The following is a 20631-nucleotide window of genomic DNA, read 5'->3' as shown; positions in this document are numbered from 1 at the left end:
TGGGAATTCGAGGACAGCCTCGTCAGGCCAGCTTGGATTACATAGTGAGACCCTGTCTCAAACGAACAACCCAAACTAACATTTAATAAAGCACCAGTATGGCCTGTTGAGTCAGATGATTGCCAAGCAGGGAGCGTGTTTAGCTTGACATAGGTTAACTTATTGAATGTTCTCAACAATCTTACATGGCAGAGAGTCTTAATCCCATTTTTTTAAATACAGGAATATAAGCTTTAAGGACATTTAATGATTTGAAGTTTGTATGGTAAATAGAGGACTCAGTTTGATCAGCACATGTGGAGCTCTTAATATGCTTAATATTCATCTGTTTATTTGGCAAATACTTCTTGAATGCCAACTATGTTCCACAACATTGTTGGTCGTCCTTGGGGTACAGCAAACATGTGACACTAAATCAGAAATCCTGTTCTTACATATTTATGGTTGGAAACACAGCCAATAAATAACCAAATTATATGTGGATAATGGTGATAAATGCTAAGGAGAAAAATAAAGTAAAAAGAGGGGGTTAGGGAGGTGTGTGTGTGTATGTACGGTGGCTAGGGAAGACCTGTCTGAGGAGAGAGTGAACTTAGAATTCCTAAGGGATAGAAGAGTCTGAATTCAGGAAGCAGCAACGTTGACATTAAAGCAGATGTGTCCTTGTATGAGAAGAGAGCAGGGTGGCCAGGGTGACAAGGGAAGTGGGTACAAGAATTAGAAAATGAGGACCCAAGTACCAGGTCAGATAGGACCTTCCCGACCATTACAGACTTTTTTTTTTTTTTTTTTCAAGACAGGATTTCTCTGTGTAGCTTTGCGCCTTTCCTGGAACTCACTTGGTAGCCCAGACTGGCCTCGAACTCACTGAGATCCGCCTGGCTCTGCCTCCCAAGTGCTGGGATTAAAGGCGTGTGCTACCACCGCCCGGCTCCATTACAGATTTTTATTCTCTTGTGGAGAAGTCATTGGTTTTAAGCAGAGAGCAATGACTGATGTTTTAGACTTAGGTTTTGAAAGACTTTCTGGGTGCTGTGTGGTGAATAGACGTTTAGTGAATAGAGGAGAGGGGGCCAGTTGGTAGGCTTTAAAAATAATTTGGGGAGAAATTGTGGTGTTGGACCAAGATAATAGCAATAGAAGTGGGCAAAGTTGTTTTGTATATGGACATTTGTTAAGGTAAAATAGGATCTGCTGGAGCATTAGATATGGAGTATGAACCAAAGAGGAGTTGTGGGGGTCAGGTCTGGTTCCAAGGATTTTGGCCTGAGTTACTGGAGAGATTGACCGGCTTACAGTATGCTTCTCATTCTGCTTGGCATGCATTAGATTACCTAGTTTGGAGATTTGGCATGGATTAGAATGAAATAATTTTAATGATTTTCATGCAGAAGCATTTCTTTCTCAACAAGCCTTTCCTCGGACCCCTGGATAGATACTTTGTTACCCAGAACATCTATTTAGCTCCCCTTTAACTCAGCAGGCATTGGGGAGGTAGCTATCTCTGCCTTTCAACAGAGGAACTGGTGAGAACCGGCATCTGGTGGACTCTCCTTTCCCCTCCATGGTTTCTGAGTATGTGACTAGGGAGCCTGATATGTGGTAATAATCATCCCATCTTTAGCTTCTAGTTCTGGAACAAGTTATAGTTAAGGTTGTAAACGTGGCTCTGCCTGCTGTGTAAGCCGTGGCATCTGCCTGATTCTTTGTCATTTTAAGTATAGATACAGCTGAAGGGGTGAATGAGAGTGCTGTATATTAATGTATTTTTTTAAAGAATGAGCCCGAGTTCTTATTTGTTCATTTCTTGCATGTAAGTACTCTTCAGTGACATCTTGGCCTAAGATTCATTGCCATAGTCCTTAACCACTGTAACCCACTGCTTTACAGGTTCCCCCTAAATCAGTTTTACAGAAGCCTACCCACTCTCCTAGTTTCTATTTGTCATTAATCTTGATTAGGTTGAGTTGGTGCTCGGTGCAAAGGGCCTCCACTAACTTGACATACAGAGGCTCATCACAACTGGATACAAGCACACAAAAATGTTCAGTTTGGGCCATGTAGCAAGACCCTGCCTGTCTTTAAAAAGAGGAAAGCAAATAAAACAAATAAAATTCTTACAAATACTTATCCTTTACCATATATGGATGTACTTTTATTTTATTAAATTCTAGTCAGTCACTACTGGGTAATAATCCACAGTTTAAGAAACATCTGGGATGGAGAGATGGCTCAGCAGTTAAGAGCACTGGCTGCTCTTCCGGGGATCTGAGTTAAATTCCCTACACCCACATGGCAGGCGGCTCACAGCTGTCTGTAACTCCAGTTCCAGATGATCCGACATCCTCACACAGACATACATGCAGTTAAAACACCAATGCACATGAAATAAAAATAAAGAGAGAGAAAAGAAAAGAGACATTCCTGTTGAGGCTTGGCAGGATGGCTTAGCAGGTTAAAAGCACTTGCCACCACGCCTAACAACCTGACTTTGAGCACCAGGACCAGAAAGAACCAGCTCCTGCCAAGCTCCTCCCTTTTCTTCCCTTCCCTTCCCTTCACACACGCATGATGCACATAAGTAAGTAAATATGTTACCTAATTTTAAAATTTTAATTTAATTTTTTTTTTTAAAGAAACACTAATGTTGAGGCAGGAGTAGTGGTATGTGGTGTAATTCCAGCACTTGGTATGCGGAGGCAGGAGGATCAAGGAGTGGAGGCCAACTTGGGTTATTTAAGACCCTGTCCCAAAAAAATAAAACAAGGAAAAGAAAGAAAAGTTAATGCCTGTTTTCCTGCTGCCATTGCCCAGTTTCAGGGAAACAGAGTTCAGGTGCGTTCAAGATTCTGCTTCACCCTAACCACCACCATAGCCGAGGACGGCATTGCTGCTGGAGGTGTAATGGACATTAATACTGCTTTACAAGTGGTGCCAAAGACCACCATCATCCACCATGGCCTAGCACGTTGAATTTGAGAAGTTGCCAAAGCCTTTAGAGGAGTGCTAAGCCCATCTTTGTGGAATATTAGTTTTGTGTACCCTTACCTTAAACCTGGTGCTCTTGGTCTAAATCTTTAACAGTCTCTCTTACCCCTTTTAAGAAAAATTGTGGACTTTCCTATCCAGACAAGTGAGGTGTGCTAGAAACAAGTGTTGTACTCCAGTGGTAGAGGAGGGGTGGGCATGGAGATGAGGTGGGGTTTTCCCTAGAGGTATTGGCATGGCATTTCTTATGATTGTGAAGATTCTGAGTGTGTGTGTGTGTGTGTGTGTGTGTGTGTGTGTGTGTGTGAGTTCTTTGTGGAGGCATAATTATTGTATATGCCTTTATTAGGGCATTAACCCCCCTTTTTTGTTTTGTTTTGTTTTTGTTTGTTTTTCGAGACATGGTTTCTTTGTATAGCTCTGACTGTCCTGGAACTTGCTGTATAGACCAAGCTAGCCTTGAACTCAAAGAGACCTGCCTGTCTCTGCCTCCCAAGTGTTGGGATTAAAGGCGTGTGCCGCACTGACTCAGCTGAACTTCACGTTTGAGCAGCTTTGTTTTTGGTTGTACTGATTGAGAGGAGGGTCTTGTTTTTTTTTTTTTTTATTTTCTGAAAGATGAGTGCTAGACTTTAGTGAGAACATGTTCCGGGAGAAAAGAAATCAGTCTCCTTGTCATAGTTTGCTTTTTTCTGGTGCCACATGTCAGCTCTGCAACCAGTGTATGTAGATTACTATCCTGTGCTATATTGTGTGTACTCTGGAGGAGATTTAAGAGTATTTAAAGGGAAGCAGCACACAAGAGTTGTTTCTGCTGCAGGTTGTGGGCAGACAGCACCATTGGTTTTGTTTTGTTTGTCCCCCCCCTTTTTGTGCAAGAAATTAATTACAGTTTTACTGTTAACACCCCCCCCCCCCAAAAGGGCCGTGGTGAGTAATTGTGAGTTATTATCCATCTTTTTGGTCCTGATACTCTTCTGTGTGGAGTCTCATGAAAGACTGTGAGGCTGGCAAGGAGGCATTAACATAGTTCTTTTAAAAATGATTTCTTAATTTTATGTGCCTGGGTTTTTATGCACCAAGTGTGTGCCTGGTATCCTGGTGCCCTTGGAGGCCAGAAGAGCTTGTTACATCCCCTGGGACTAGAGTTACAGATGGTTGTAGACCACCATTTGGGTGCTGGGAATTGAACCCCAGTCCTGTGGAAGAGCAGTCAGTGCTCTTAACCACTGAGCCATCTCTCCAGCCCCTTAGCTTAGTTCTTATTGTTTTGACATTCACTTCTCTCTTTCTCAAATTACTCTTTGGAAAGGAGTGGTATTCATGTTACCTAGCTTGGAGTGTTCTGAAGCTAAAGTGAGGCCAGGGATTTATACCTTCTTTGGAAATATTTAATTTGATACTGAAATGCCAAGGTCTTGATGACTTAATGTTTTTTTTTAGGGCCTTACTCATTTATTGCTAATATCTTCTAAGACTGCATTATTATAATCTGATTTCTCCAATCTACCATATGTATTTTTCCTACCCTTCTGTTGATCTTTCATTGTTTGATATCGAATTCTTCAAGGGTCTAATGCGTATCATGAGTCCTTCATATTCTTAAGATTATCAAGGCGCCGGGTGGTGGCGCACGCCTTTAATCCCAGCACTTGGGAGGCAGAGGCAGGCGGATCTTTGTGAGTTTGAGGCCAGCCTGGTCTACAGAGTGAGTTTCAGGAAAGGCGCAAAGCTACACAGAGAAACCCTGTCTCAAAAAACCAAACCAAACCAAAACAAAACAAAACAAAAAAAACATTATCAAGGCTGGGGTAAGAAGAGGCAATAACATAAAGATATCAAATTGGAAGGGAGAGGAAAGCCTCATAGTCCCGAGTAAAGTGCTAGCCTTGTTTCTTTTCCTTCTGAGACTTGTACCTTTGATAGATTGCTCACAGGCCTTTGCTCTCAGCCCCTTCCGTCTTGCCTTGTTCTAGGGAGTAAGGCGTGCCGAGGCTTTGGCTATGTCACGTTCTCCATGCTGGAGGATGTTCAGAGGGCACTCAAGGAGATCACTACCTTTGAAGGTTGCAAGATCAATGTGACTGTTGCCAAGAAAAAACTGAGGAACAAATCCAAGGAAAAGAGGAAACATGGTGAGTTTCTAGTAATTCTCCAAGAGGAAGGGAGACTGTGAAGTTGAGAGGTGGGCGAGAGCCGGGAGGTACTTCTGGAACCAGGGCTCCCTAGTTTTCTTTGTGCTGTGATCTGACAGTCATTCGTTTGCGTCTCAGGTATTCCTGGGTAGTGCTCACGTGACCCCATGGCAGAGGCCGTCTGTATTGGTACCTTTATATCTAGCCTAGAAGTGGGTTTGCAGACTTATCCCATGTCTCTTACCTTTTAGAAAACTCAGAGTCCCCAAAGAAGGAGCCAAAGCCCAAAAAAGCCAAAGTGGCAGATAAGAAAGCCAGATTAATTATCCGGAACCTCAGCTTTAAGGTAAGCGATTGAACTAAGTGCATGTTTTGAAGGATGCTTGAACCAAGGCATGCTCATTAGTGGAACTCCCCTCCAAAATGGTATTTATTACTGGAAAATAAACCTTAGCCTGTTGAATTGGGAAAATGGGCCTCTTTGTCAAGGGGCAAGCAAAATGGATCAATGGGTAAAGGTTCTTGCTGCCAAGCCTTATGACCCAAATTTGATCCCTGGGTCCCACATGGTGGAAGAAGAAAACCAATTCTTGGAAGTTGTCCTCTGATTTCCACACACATATGTAGAGACCCACAGAGGCTCCTAGTGAGACCTTACTCAGGGTCCGAGAATCTGAGCTTGCTTCACCCAGCAGGGCTGCATAAGGGGATGATTTGACCACGGGCGTGTTTACCAGGTGTTTGGAAGGGTCTACACATGGCTGTACACGGTCTGGCAAGGGGAAGTCTTTTTGCCTCTCCCTTGGCATTGTTATAAAAAGCCCTTTTGAGCCGGGTGGTAGTGGCGGCAGCGGCGCACACCTTTAATCCCAGCACTTGGGAGGCAGAGGCAGGTGGATCTCTGTGAGTTCGAGGCCAGCCTGGTCTACAAAGCGAGTTCCAGGATAGGCACCAAAACTACACAGAGAAACCCTGTCTCGAAAAACCAAAAAAAAAAAAGGTGGGAGTTGTCCCCCCCCACACATGAGCATGCATTGTTCTCTTCCCAAATTAAATAAATAAATCAACATAATTTTAAAAGAGCTTATTAAGTCCACTAAATGTGAAGATGCTTTCCTTTAGAGGAGACTACCACTGAGACAGAGGTTTGTGTGCTCAACTTCTCTTTCCTCCCCTTTTGAGACAGGGTCTCTGGCAGCTCATGTGCACCTCAGATGTTCTAGCCAAGGCTAGCCTCTAGCTGCTGATCCTCCTGACCCCGGCTCATGAGTGCCAGGATTACAGGTGTGGGACACCATGTCTGGCCTTTTTCTTTGTCTTTTTGGCTGCTTAGATACAAAGTCAGCTGTCAGCTGTTCACAGATGTTCACTCTTCTAGTCTTGAAGGTTTCAAAGAAAGGAATAAAAATATTCAGACTCTTCCTAGACAATGAACTTAGTAGTAGATGTTTCATATTTATTTGCTGTGATAATATTTCTCATTTTCTTTTGGCTTTAGTGTTCAGAAGATGACTTGAAAACGGTATTTACTCCCTATGGAACTGTTCTGGAGGTGAATATCCCAAGGAAGCCAGGTATGTGTACACCTTCGTTTGGTGTGGATTTGATGAAGACAGTTTAATGTGAATTTTTCCATATTATTGAATGGAAAATAAACCTTTTGTCGTGTTCTCTGTGGCCCTAGACACTACGATATTTGCACAGTACGTGTCGTAGTACTTGACAGGTCGTGAGGCCCAGGTCCTAGTGTCATGGCCCTGAAGATGTCTTTAGGTCGCTCGTTGTCAGTACCGCTGGTCATGATTATTGCTTTCCTAAAGCCAGAGTTCAGGAGGATATAAAACTGTTGTTTGGGGCCAGAGACCTCTTGGCTGATTGGCAGGCTGTGGACTGTCTTGTCAGCCTGACGACTGTGATCTTCCTGTTCTGTTCTGGGCTACCCCGCTGCTGCCTCTAACTTTTTATACATTTGCTCACAGATGGAAAGATGCGTGGTTTTGCTTTCATTCAGTTCAAAAACCTCCTTGAAGCAGGAAAAGCTCTCAAAGGCATGAATATGAAAGAGATAAAAGGTGAGTCTTCTACACTCATACCATGACCTAGTTATTTCTGGTACTTGAGTGAATTAGCACAGTAACCGCCTTTTTTTTTTTTTTTTTTTCTTTTAATGTTCAAAAGATGTTTCTACCGCTTAGGAACTCGTTGCTAAAATGGTAGCTCGTGTAGCCCAGGGTAGCCTTGAGTTCCCTAAGTCGCCAAGGAACATCTGACCTTTCTGCCTCCACCTCCTGGTTCTGGGATTACAAGCATGTGTCACCACACTTAAAATACTTGGTGAAAAAAAAATTTTTTTTTAAAGTTTTATTTATTTATTATGTATACAGTATATATGACTGCAGGCCAGAAGAGGGCACCAGATCTCACTACAGATGGTTGTGAGCCACCATGTGGTTGCTGGGAATTGAACTCAGGACCTCTGGAAGATCAGTCAGTGCTCTTAACCTCTGAGCCATCTCTCCAGCCCTGGTGAAAATTTTTTAGTATATGATCTTAGGCTAAACTTGAAAGAACTCATGCCAGGAGCCTTCCCTTCATTTGGTTTGAGTGTCTTTTGGAAGTTCCTAATGACTATCCCGGACAGAACTGCTGATAAATGCACATTAGTGCCTACATTCCTCTGTTTTGGTTGGATCACTCTTTTTTTTTTTTTTTTTTTTCCCCTGAGACAGGGTTTCTCTGTGTAGCTTTGGAGCCTGTCCTGGAATTCACTCTGTAGACCAGGCTGGCCTCAAACTCACAGAGATCTGCCTGGCTCTGCCTCCTGAGTTCCTGGGATTAAGGCTGTGTGCCACCACCGCCTGGCCAAGTTGGACCACTCTTTATCAATACCCATGGGTTATTAACCTGACAGTCTGTTCTTAGTATCATCAGGTGCCAGGCTGATGGGAAGGGATCAGCTTAGTTCCTACTTAACTTATGAGCAGGATTTCCATTTTCCCAGAATGTCTGTTTTGCTTCTTGGCAGTGTAACTGGAAACACAATTCTTCGTTTACCTCGTATTATCAAAGTGTAGTGGCTGTGTAAAAAAAGCTGAATTTCTGTTGTTAAAGGGTTAAGATTAAAAGGAGCTACTGTAGGCGGAGTTTTTGGTCAGGACCACCAGCTCCCAAATAACCACACAGAGACTTAATTATGAGAGCTCGGCTGACAGCTTAGGCTTGTTACTCACTAGCTCTTACAACTTAAATTAACACATTTCTATTAATTTATGTGTTGCTATGTGGCTCATGGCTTGTGACCTCATTTTCTATACATCCTGCTCCCTCTGTGTCTGGCTGGTGACTCTGCCGTCCTTTCCACCTCTCTTTTGTTGTGCTTACCCTCTACCTGCCTAGCTATTGGCCATTTAGTCCTTTATTAGACCAATGAGAGCAAAAATATTCATAGTGTACAAAAAGATTGTTCCACAGCAAGCTATTGAGAGCATTTTTAGTTTTGTTTTTGTTTTGAAACAGTATCTTACAAGGTAGTCCAGGCTGGTCTGGAACTCAAGATCTTCTTGCCTCTATCTTTAAGAACCAGTATTCAGGCTAGAGAGATGGCTCAGAGCTGAAGGCTAGGCTCACAGAAATACCAATAGTCTCAGAATTAGCATTTCTTTGTCTCCACTAATACTGTGACTGTCTTTTTTTTTTTTTTTTTAATTATGTGGGTTTTTTTTTAAAGATTTATTTATTACATATACAATGTTCTGTCTGCACATATCCCTGCAGGCCAGAAGAGGGCACCAGATCTCATTATAGATGGTTGTGAGCCACCATGTGGTTGCTGGGAATTGAACTCAAGACCTCTGGAGGAGCAGCCAGTGCTCTTCACCTCTGAGCCATCTCTCCGGCCCGTGACTGTCTTTTGATGGGTGGGAAGTAGGGATATTAAAGAGAAGGAAGTCTCTTTGATCCCACCTCTCTGTCTGACAGGGCGGACTGTGGCTGTGGATTGGGCCGTGGCAAAGGACAAATACAAAGACACCCAGCCTGCTTCTGCCCCAGGTAAGCTGTGTTAGTGTGAGGTAGGAGGGTTGCGAGCGTGGAAACAATTCTTGTAGGTTTTTTGTTTTTGAGACAGGATTTCTCTGTGTAGTCCTGGGACTTGCGATGTAGACCAGTCTGCCCTCAAACTCAGTGCTGGATTAAAAGTGTGCGGGGGTGGGGGTGGGGTGGGTGGGGGTAGGGGGGTGAGGGTGTTCCCAACACATATTGGAGCTTTCCTGGATAGTGGGAATATTGAGCTGGAGATCCCCAAAGCATAATATTAGCCAAAAACAAAACAAAACAAAACAAAAAAAACAAAGTATCCTGGAAAATCTCCAAATCCCTGTGGGCTCAGGTCTGCTTGTTGATTCACATTGGACTGTCTGGTGAGCTGATCCCCAAAAATAGGATCTATGTTTTGAGTCTAAAGTCACTTCTGAGGTGTGGATGTGAGTGAGGAGGGGCCTGAGTTTGTCCATTCTTCCCTTTACTTACTCTTTTCTCACCATCCCATATTAATGAATGAGTCATTAAGAAGAGAGAGCAGGGCTGGAGGGCTCATTGGTTAAGAGCACTGCTTTCTCTTCTAAGGGATCTGAGCACCACATGGTAGCTCACAACTGTCTTTAACTCCAGGTCCAGGATCTGATAGCTTCTTCTGCCCTCTGAGGGCATTGTGTGCTCATGGATAGGTACATAAGCAGTCAGAACATTCTCATATGCATGAAATAGTATTTTTTCAATTAAAAAAATTTAAAAATGAGAGAGAAAACTTACAGTGCTTTTAAGTCACCAGAGTGTCAGAGTATTAAACATTGAAATGAAAGTTCATGGAGGACCAGAGTGAGCAAATGTGTTTGCTGTGGTGTGTAAATGGTGGCTTGTCTGAAGAGTTTGGTTGCTGTTTCTCTCTTTCTGGAGCAGGTTAACCTTCAGGCTTAACTTAGAAAAAGAGGAATCTAATGTAGGTGGTGACTGCCTTGCTTTTTTGTTTTCTCTCACATTTGCTGATATTGTATGCTGTCGTCTTTTGGGGTCTCTGAGGAATTGATTCACAGACTATGCTCAGATACCCGAATCCTTGGGTGCTCAAATCTTTTACAGAATTAATGCAATCCTTCCGTACACTTTAGATCCGCTCTAGATTAGTTGTAAACCTAATATAATACAAAACTATGTAATAGTCGTCATACTGCACTGTCCAGGGAATATTGACCAAAAATAGATATTCAGTACAGATACAGAGTTTTAAACAGTCTTTATTGGTCTCTGGTTGATTGGATCTGAGGATGAGGAACTGACAGAAATGGAAGCCTGACTGTATGGTAAGAAAAACAAGAGGAAATCCTGAAGAGGATTAGAAACTTGAGTTACTAGTTATTCCTGTTACAGTGACCTTGTTTAGATAGTCAGTGAACTCCTTTACCTTCCTCCACAGATGAAAAGCAGAGCAGTGAACACAAGCATAAGGGATCAGGTAAAAAGAATGGCAGGGTGGAAGAGCAAGAAGAAGATGATGATGATGATGATGATGATGAAGAAGAAGATGATGATGGTGATGAAGATGATGATGATGATGATGATGATGAAGAAGAAGAAGAGGAAAGTAGAAAGTCAGCAGTGACCACTCGTGTGAAAATGCAGAAGAGGTAGAGGTCTAGTCTGAGACACTAGGGAAGACCTAGCGTTTTTCCTGAGAGGAAGTACGCTTGCCTTTCCTGCTCCCACTCCACTGCAAACTTGGTGTAGGTAATAAAGCTCAGTAGCTTATGTGTCAGCCCAGATGATGAGACCTGAACTGTGCTGTTGCAGAGCAGTCAAGAGAGCAGCTCCTGAAGAAAGCCTCGAGGAAGACCGTTCTGATGAGGACAGTGACCTGGAGGGAGGAGGTAGCGTTGATGGGGAAGGAACGGTGCAGAGTGGGAGCAGTGCTGAAGAACAAGAGGATGAAGGTTTGCTGGGATCTTCATAAATGCCTTTCAGCTTTGAATAAATTACTGAGAAATGTATACCAGTTCTGCCCAGGCCTCTTTTCAAATAGTTTTTCTATCAAATTTTTGTTAACTACTAAAAAGGCAACCTTTATTTTCCCTTTTTCCAATGCTTTTCTCCCCATCCCTGTATCCCCCTTTCCCTTCCCATGCTCCTCTTTTTTGAGACAGGATCTCATGTAGCCCAGGCTGACTTTGATGATGCTGTGTAGGAGATGATGAGCTTGAACTTGTGATCCTCTTGCCTCTACCTCCTGAGTGATGGGCATGCACCGCCACTCCTAGTTTATGTGGTGCTGGAGATCAAACACAGGACCTTGTGTATGCAAGGCAAGCACTCTAACTGTGCTGTATCCCTGCCCCCTCTGCCCCTTCTTTGAGCCAGGTCTCCTATAACCTAGGCTGGCCTCAAACCCAGTATGTAGATGAGAATGATCTTGAACCCATCCCCATGAATTCAAGGATTACAGGTGTGCACCACTGTATCTGGTTTATGCCACGTTGGGGTTTGAACCCAGGGCTTCATGCATGCCGGGCCAGCATTTACCAACTGAGCTACATTCTGAGTCTTTTTATTTCATTTGTTCCTCCCCCACCCCCCTCAAGCTGAGGACTGAACCCAGGGCCTTGCGCTTGCTAGGCAAGCGCTCTATCACTAAGCTAAATCCCCGACCCCTATTTGTTTTAAAGATAAGTTTGGAATGATATTTAAGAATTTAGAGTCTTTATTAGGAAATTTAAAACCTAGCCTTAATATTGAGAGCGCTACCACTTCTAATTGTCTAAGTTGAATGAATAACTGGATAAACAGATTAAATACAAAGAGATTGAGAAAAATCTTTTGACTTGAGATGTAGATGAGTTAAAAACAAACAATTTTGAGTTTGAGATGAGATAAAGAGCTGTAAATTCAATTTGGGCTTCCATACCAAAATTATATAGACTTGTGGCTCAAATAAGATGGATTTGTTTCCTTATAGTTCTGGAGGTTAGATGTCCCCAGACCAAGGCACCTCATTTCTGCCTTACAGACTTTACCTGCTCAGTGTCTTCACATAGTTTTTCCCCACGTGTTGGGCCAAGAAGAATAAAGCAAAACACCCCAGGACTCTGGTCTTTCTTCTTCTCTGATAAGGAAACTAGTCCTCCAACCCACGTGACCCCATTTAGCCATAATCACCTCTCCGAAGTCTCCATCTCCAAGTATAATGGCATGAGGCGTTAAGGCTTTTTGTATGAGCTTTGGAGAGATACAGTTCGGTTCCTAACAAGGACTTCAGGGAGCATTTTGTAGAACTATTACCAATCTATATTGCTCCCTTTATTGGGGGTTATTAGACAGTGAGAAATGGCCAATAACTGCTTGTTGGAGTAGGTGTTTTTCTCCTTTCTGTTGTCTGGTGTTTTGGTTTAGCCACAGAAGAGAGAGGAAATAAACATTTTTTATTCATGAGGATAGAGTCAAGGCTTTTATATTGAGAGCATAATGAGACCTGCAGTTTGGATTCATGTGTCTCCTGTCATTTTCTGTTTTGAATCTGAAAACCTAGGGGGGCTCAAGTAAGTTAAAGGATATAGCACAAAGGAGCTTAACGTAGAAATCAAAAGTTCTTCACCATTCCAACAATTCTCCAAAGTAATCATTTTTCCCAGAAATTTGTTTGTATGCACATAGCACGTAAGTGTTTTTTACATTTTTGTTTGTTTTTTTTTGATAGGGTCTCATAGTGAGTTCACGCTGTCTTTGAACTTGAGATCATCATACCTCAGCCTCTCAAGTGCTAGGGTTCCAAGCATGAGCCATCACACCTACTTAATGTTTAGTCTTCAAGCAATGAGTTTGCTTTTTACCCAGATCATCAACCTCTTAAGCCATATTCCCAGAGAGAATCAATATTCTGTTTCTTGTGTACTCGGAGAACATTTTAACACATTTATAAGCAGAAACATGTGCATACACATGCAATATAGTATATAGTGAGTGTGTACATGCTTTCTCCTCAGATGTTCTAATTTATATGGCCACAGCAATATATGGGGATTTTTCCTCCCACACTTTTACCGTACTGGATTCTATTGGTCACTTTTGCCAGTTTAGGTAAAAAGTAGTATCTTTTTTCTTGAACTGTGCCCTCTTCCCCCTTTCTCTCTCTTTTTCATCTGGGGATTGAACCTATGTCCTTGTTTATGGTAAACACACATTCTACCACTGAGCTACACCCTCAGTTCCTCTGCTTTGCTTTTCTTTGAGTTTGAGCAACTTTTAATATATTTACTTGTTATATCCTTTGTCCATTTAAAATTTTAAGAATTAGTTTCTATAAAATATTTAAGAAGTTAGTCCTTTGTCATATGAATTGCATTGTCTTTTTGAGTTTTTTTTTTTTGTGTGTGTGTGTTTTGTTTTGTTGTTGTTGTCTTTTACATTAGATGTCCCAGTCTCAAAGAAAAAGAAGAGGAAGTTATCCTCCGATGTGAGCGAAGGGAAAACTGTTTTCATCAGGTACGCACGCCTTCCTTATGCAGAGCTGTGCATCCCTTCCCAGGTCTCATCGCTTACCTTGCCTTTCCCTTACACCCCTGGTTCTCCTTTCCTCTCTCTCTCTCTCTCTCTCTCTCTCCTCTTCATCTCTGGTTCCCCCTTTCTCTTTTCCTCTCTCCTTTCTTTAGCACTAAAGTTAGCTGCTATGAGACTGTTTAGCACATCTGATCTGAGGGACATACCAGTGAGAAATTTAAGAGCAAGAACTTAAAACAGGAGGTAACTAGTAGGTAGAGTCCTTGTCCTTTCTAGATTTTATAATTGGAGTGGCAACCTTTGAAACATTTTAGCTCTTAACTGGATCTGATCTTTTCTTTAGGAGACATACTGAGGTGATACCATTTGCCCTGGATAATTTCTCTCTTAATGCCTAACTTCCTTTTCTTTCCTATTTTTTGTTCTTTATATTTTTGAGACAGGGTCTCATGTATCCTAGGCTCCAAACTTGTTATGTAGCTAAAGATGACCTTGAACTTCTAAGTCTCCTGCCTCTACCTTCTGAGTATTGAAACTACAGATGTATACCACCATGCCTAGTTTAGGTGGTGCTGGGAATCAGACTCAGGTCTTTGTGTATAATAGGTGTGCAGAATAATTGTTTGTTGACTTGACATAAGCTAGAGTCATCTGGGAAGAGGGAACATCAGTTGAGAAATTGCTTTCCAAATTGGCCCATAGGCAAGTCTGTGGGAAATTTTCTTGATTGACGATTGATGTGGGAGGGCCCAGCCTCTGGGCCGGTGGTCGTGGTTTGTTAAGAAAGCAAACTGACAAGGCTAGAGATGTCTCAGTGGTAAGGGCACTGATAGCTCTTCCAGAGGACCTAGGTTTTTATCCCCAGCACCCACATGGTAACTCCCAACAGTTTATAACTCCAGTTTCAGAGGGACCTCTACAGGCACTTGCATGCACCTGGTGCACAGACATACATGCAGGCAACACATCCATACAAATAAAATAAAAATAAATAAGTTTAAAAGAAAGAAAGCAAACTGAGCAAGCCATGGGAAACAAGCCAGTAAACAGCACTCCTCCATGGACTCTACTTCAGTTTCTGGCTCCAGGTTCCTGCCATGAGCTTCTGCCATGGCTTCCCTCAGTGATGGACTGTAAGATGAAATGAACCTTTTTCTCCCTAAGTTGCTTTTGGTCATGGTCTTTATCACAGTAATAGAAAGCAAACCAGGATACTAGGCAAGCACTCTACTGACTGAGCTACATTCCTAGGCCCTAACTTCTCTTTTAAAGTAATATCCAAAATACAGAAAGTCATGCTTTCTGTTTCCAGGGGAACATACGGGGTGGAGATAGGTTTTATGGCCCGTTGTTGTTATTTCAGCCCTACTGACTAATAGATAGGCATCTTCATAGGTCGGGTTGGTCTTACCACATTGCAAGCAGGCTGGTGAGTGAGTGAGGTGACTCAGTGGGGAAAGATGCTTGCCACCAAGTCTGACAACCTGCTGGGGGGCTACCCACCACCCCCATATTTCCCCAGAGTGCTCTTGAGTGTGAGCAGCAGGAAATATTAGACAGAAGGGTTTAGAGTGTGGAGATAAACAGGATAGCCTCGAGAGGGCCTGGAACCTATTCCCACAGGCCCAGACTGTCTCTGCCCCAGGGTATTTATAGAAATGCCAAGGGGTGGAGCAAAAGACCTCCCCCCAGCACAGCCAAGTGCAGACCATCTCAGACACCTGCACTCAGGCCCGTGGTCCAATCATCCTCGCTATACAGACCTGCTGGATAAAGCCACTAGGAACCTGAAAATGGGCTCCCACAACAACCTGAGTTTGATATTCAGGACCTACATGGCAGAATTAGAGAACTGGATTCTTGCAAGTTGTCCTGTAATTGTCAAATGTGTTTTGTGGTGCTTGTGCACATACACACTAAAATTTTTAAATATGTAAAAAAAGCTTTAGATTCTCAGATTAAAGCTATTCCTGTATAGTTCCTGTTCCTCCCTCCCTTTCTCTCTGCCCTTCTCTCTCCCCCCCTTTCCCTTCTATTTGCCTAGTCATCTTTACCATGTTTTTCTTTTATATTGTTTTGAAGGGTTTTCTTGGAAAATTTGAACTGAAATCTAGATTTCATAATGAACACGGAGGGAACTATGTCTAATTCAATAGAAGAAAGACATGTTTCTTACTAGCCTGCTGTGAAAATTTCTGGTTGTAAAGAGACACTAATTTTCGCCACATTCTGTGAGAAGCGGACGGGCTGGGTGAACTCTGCTTTGCTCCCAGAGTCAGTGCTGTCAAGGTGCAGATCTCAAGTGGGGGTGAAGACCTGGGCAGTCGTGAGACTTTTGCTGCTAGAGGTTGTGGGTCTTTTCTCTATGATACCATCTTTAAAAAAGGAAAGGCACAAAGTATTTCGTATATGAAGTAAGCAGAGCTTTTGTGTGTGTATTTACATAACTACCAGGTCACGATACAGCATATCTATATTATCCCAGGGTCTCTCAGCTGAGTTGCTCCTCGTTGGAAGGGAATCTGTATCTGCAACTTTTAGTCTTTTTATTGTCTATTAAGTTTTAAATTCCCAGGTGAGAGAATCTGATATTGGAAGGTTAGTAAGTTGGGACAAAGGGACAGAATCATACAGCAGAGGCTTAGCCACTAGGGGCCACTCTTGTGTACTGGTGCTATTTTTGAACAAGGGAGAATGGTTATAAACAGGGAGCCATCAAAGTTGATTGTCTAATTTGTGTACCTCATATTAAAATTCAAGGTCTTTGTCATTAAAATTTTTGTGTCCTGCTTTTGTTCCATAGAAACCTTTCATTTGACTCAGAAGAAGAAGATCTTGGGGAGGTCCTCCAGCAATTTGGTGATCTTAAGTATGTCCGAATTGTCTTGCATCCAGACACGGAGCATTCTAAAGGTATTTGCCCTCAGCTGACCAAGCCCAGCATCAGGAAAGAGCATCAGTTCCGCCGTTCTGGGTGTTACACAGTCTGTCCAGTGTTTCTTGGCTTCCGGAAAAGCCCAAGGACACTCTGAAATTGTCTTCCATGATGTGAAAGTCAGCAGTTTAATGGCTTTGCCAGCTTTAATTTTGCCTCAGCCTTTAAAGCTCTTGCTTATTTACTTTAAGATCATGAATTCCATTTGTTGTTCTCCTTTGCATTTCAAATGTGATAGCATCTCATGGGTATTAATATTCTACATTGCTCAAAATTAATGGGGAACTTGTTTTTTCTCTGATGCTTTTGTTAGAGATAAAAACTGACAGAAACTTTGTTGCATGGCAACAGTCAGAAGGACAACTGCAGCAGGAGTGATGCCTGAGATGTTTTCCTCTAATGCCGTTTATTCTGTAGTCTGAAGGGTTCAGCGTTCACTCTAGCACACTGCTGGGTATTAGAATGTGAATATAGACACATACATAGCATCAGTCCGTTTGTAATCTTTGACTTCGTGGACTGTATTCATTCTGCTCAAGCTGCGTTTTACTTAACTTTCCCATTATTGTGTCCACAATACTTGACCTAAAGAAAGCAGGATTTATTTTGCTTTGGTTCAGAGGATTCATCTTTTATGGTGAGGACATGGCAGAGCAGCTTAGCTCTTTCATAGTGGGGCTGGAAGCAGAGAAAGGGTGAAGCTAGAGGTCTGCTCACTCTCCCCTGTTTCTTTGATTTTACAAGGCCCCTAGACCATGAATACCACCCACCTTCAGGGAGGATCTTTCCCCTCAATCCTTGTGGAAACACCCTCACAAATATCAAAGGGTGTGACTTCGGTCTCCTAGGTGGTTCTATATCCAGTCCGATTGATGGTGAAAGATAAACCACCAGAAGCATTGCATTCATGTGTTTGGACTCTTGACTCCTCTGTGCTCTAGCAAAGTGCTATAAGCCCACTCGTCAGAAGAATGCTATTTCTGAGGGGTTGAGGGGTCTCAAGAGTTTATTCATGGTTAAGAACTTCTATTCTAAGCTTCAACTGAGAAGAACTGATCACATAAGATTTGATCAATTCTTACTTTTACTCAGTTAAAATAATCTAAGGCAGTACTGAACAGCTTCTTGGAGATTAGGGATGAAACTCTCCTTAGTCACATACCAATTTGGAAAGTTACTTAATCACTGTGAGCTTAGGTTTTTTTACCTGAAAAATGGCTAGAGTAATAAATGTCTTCAGCTCTAATAGTCACACTTCTTGGACCTTTTTCATTTCTGGTTGGTTTTTCTAGAACGTCCAATTAGACTTTCTTAGACTGCTCATAGTGCAGGCATGATACTGTTTTACTTCTGTCTCCTTTTGAGTGTAGCAGGGTATTTAATACTTTTACAATGTAGTCTGCAATTGATATGCTAGATTTCTTTCTTGGTCTATTAATCTTAATTGTTACTGATTTTAAAAGCATAATGTAAGTATTCCCCCACCTCCCAGATAGCGTTTCTCTGAGTAGCACTGGCTGTCCTGGAACTCACTTTGTAGACCAGGCTGGCCTTGAGTGTAGATGGACACTTTTCTCTGTCCCTCCCTGGTCCCACAGCTGCTTGGCCCCAGATAAACACATAGAGGCTATGTCAGTTAAATACTGTTTGGTCTATGGCTCAGGCTTCTTGCTAGCTAGTTCTTTCATCTTAATTTAAGCCATTTGTGTTCATCTATATTTTGCCACTTGGCCATGGTGTTAGCAGTCTGCTGGCATCTTGTTCCTCCTTGGGCGCCTCGCAGCTTCTCCTCCGACCCCTCCTTTCTTCTCCTTGTCTCTCTCCTTGGATTCCCCATCTGGCTCTGTTCTGTCTTGCCATAGGCCATAGCAGCTTCTTTATTAACCATTGGTAGCAACAATTCACAGTGTAAAGAAAGACCATCCCACAGCACTTGAATTTGGAGATCCACCTGCCTCGTCTCCCAAGTGCTGCGATTAAAGGTGTGTGCCACCACCACCTGGTTCTTCCCATATACTTTAATCTCCAGATCAATGTGCATTAAGGAATGAAAATAAAACAACTTCCTTTTGGATTAGTTTGACCAAGAATAAGCCCAGTATGAATTCTCCACTTCTCCTGTATCTGCTGTCTGTCCCTAATGAAGGGCTTTGCCTCGTATTTTTTGAACAGCACAGAAAACATGGCATGGGGGAAGTAATGGGGGATTTTTATAGAAATCTTTGACAGGGGAAGAAGTAACTTTATGCCTTCCAGCCGACGTAGTATAGCAACAAAACTGCAATGGATGTTATCAGCCTACATCTGCATGTTGCTCTCAACATTTATAACATAATGTTTAAGGTTGCTTCCAGTCTGTTTGCTTATTTCAGCAAATGATTAGTACAATGCTCACACACACACACACACACACACACACACACACACACACACACACACATACTATTTTGGGTCAAGGGCATGGAAGAGCATATAACTTAAGATTAAAGCTATGCATTTAGCTTAGGTTGTAAAAGCTGTGTGGGAAATCCAAGGCTCAGTAAGGTCTGTTGCATATTTCCTTCACGTCGGTTAAGCTTAAAGAACACAGTAGGAGAGAGGGGTAAGCACACAGTCTGAGATGACCTCAAGGCATGTTACTGACTTGATGGCGAGGCCTGGGAAAAGTCCATTCTCCTTGGAGTCAAGAGATGCTTTCATAAAAATGTGTCAATCTACACACACCCCTGAGAAACAAGATAAGTTGTCGTTACATTGTTTTTAGAAAATGGCAAGTCCATACATGTTCAGTTTAGTCAGTTTTTTTTCCCCCAAGTATTTTCGTTCTGTGTGTGGTTGACTCCACTAATGCATAGCTCATGGGTTCTGAGGTAGAACTGTTTTTCTTCTGACTATCTCTGTTAGTGCTCTGTGCTGTAGAGGGTAGTCCAGATTCCTGAAGTACTTCTTGTTTTGGGGAAGATGCTACCTGATCAATGCCTAAAGAGATGTGAATAGAGTGTGGGAGGGGTTGGGAACACAGAACACTTGACCCTGTCTAAAGTTTTGACTCTAGATGTTTGGTCTTTAGATGGTGACCCTTGGCTTAGCCTGTTGTATGTATACTTCAGATTAATCTGCCTAGATTCATTTCGGTTCAGGGCAGAAGATAATGCCCTAGCTCTGGGAGACATGGTAGTGTTTTCAATGAGAGAGTTCTTTTTGAGTTTTAAAGTATACCAACAGAATATTATGAAACATACTTTTTTGAAATTTACTATGAGGTGAACTTGTACAAAGTTGCTTTTAATCCATAGTAGGAAATCATTTAGATAATTAGCCCTACATCTAACCAATGAAAGGCATGCTTTATAAAGAGTCTAGAGAAGACACCAGCAGTTGATCTCATGGCTGTTTTCTGTGATATTCATATAATAGAAGCCTCTTTAACCCCAAGAGGCGTATCTGGGTGTTATTTGATGCCCCCCCCCCCCCCCCCCCCCCCCCGTGACTCTAAGACCATGAGATGTAATTTTAGGGTTCAGTAGTTCTGCCTCATCTTCCGTGATGTTGAATTAAGTGGTTAGGTGGGTTTCTCTGTCATTTCATGTGGGTATTATTAAGGAGATAATTGATGAGACCAAATGCTGAGGACAGTTGTGTGTACTATGGTATCTGCCTATAATCCTGCACCACTCAACACAGTATCTGTCCCGTCGATACTGCTTAGTCCTTCCATTTGTGCCAGGCTGTGGTATTTTCAGTGTCTTTTGCTTACTGTGAAAGTGAGGAGTGTCTCACTGAGTTTTGTGTTTTGGTGCAGGATGTGCATTCGCGCAGTTCATGACTCAGGAAGCAGCTCAGAAATGCCTTGCAGCTGCCTCTGCAGAGGCTGAGGTAAGGAAAGTGTGTCCTTCCCCTATGCCTAGGACATAGTAGCTAAAGGGAAGACCTGAGCACTTAGCGTGTATTTAAGCACTGAGCTTTGCATGCACTGCCTTAATTATTTATCCAATGAGATGAATGCAGTTACTCATATTTCTTAAGTGAGGA

General features: G+C 42.5%; 1 protein-coding gene across 1 annotated transcript in view; it reads left to right on the top strand.

The window, feature by feature from the left end:
* Rbm28 (RNA binding motif protein 28) overlaps positions 1-20631 on the top strand; it is a 35537-nt gene that overhangs the window by 617 nt on the left and 14289 nt on the right. Inside the window, exons 2-11 of the mRNA XM_052719531.1 lie at positions 4965-5123; positions 5375-5469; positions 6622-6697; positions 7103-7195; positions 9102-9173; positions 10594-10804; positions 10968-11107; positions 13577-13649; positions 16468-16577; positions 20402-20475. Of these exons, the coding sequence (XP_052575491.1) occupies positions 4965-5123; positions 5375-5469; positions 6622-6697; positions 7103-7195; positions 9102-9173; positions 10594-10804; positions 10968-11107; positions 13577-13649; positions 16468-16577; positions 20402-20475 (1103 nt within the window). The remainder of the gene's footprint in view (positions 1-4964; positions 5124-5374; positions 5470-6621; positions 6698-7102; positions 7196-9101; positions 9174-10593; positions 10805-10967; positions 11108-13576; positions 13650-16467; positions 16578-20401; positions 20476-20631) is intronic.

This window comes from Peromyscus californicus, unplaced genomic scaffold, assembly GCF_007827085.1.
Source record: "Peromyscus californicus insignis strain IS unplaced genomic scaffold, ASM782708v3 Scaffold_6__1_contigs__length_162567912, whole genome shotgun sequence".
Taxonomy (NCBI): Eukaryota; Metazoa; Chordata; class Mammalia; order Rodentia; family Cricetidae; genus Peromyscus; species Peromyscus californicus.
Note: the sequence above shows the minus strand (reverse complement) of the source record. Positions and strands in the feature narration are given on the sequence as shown.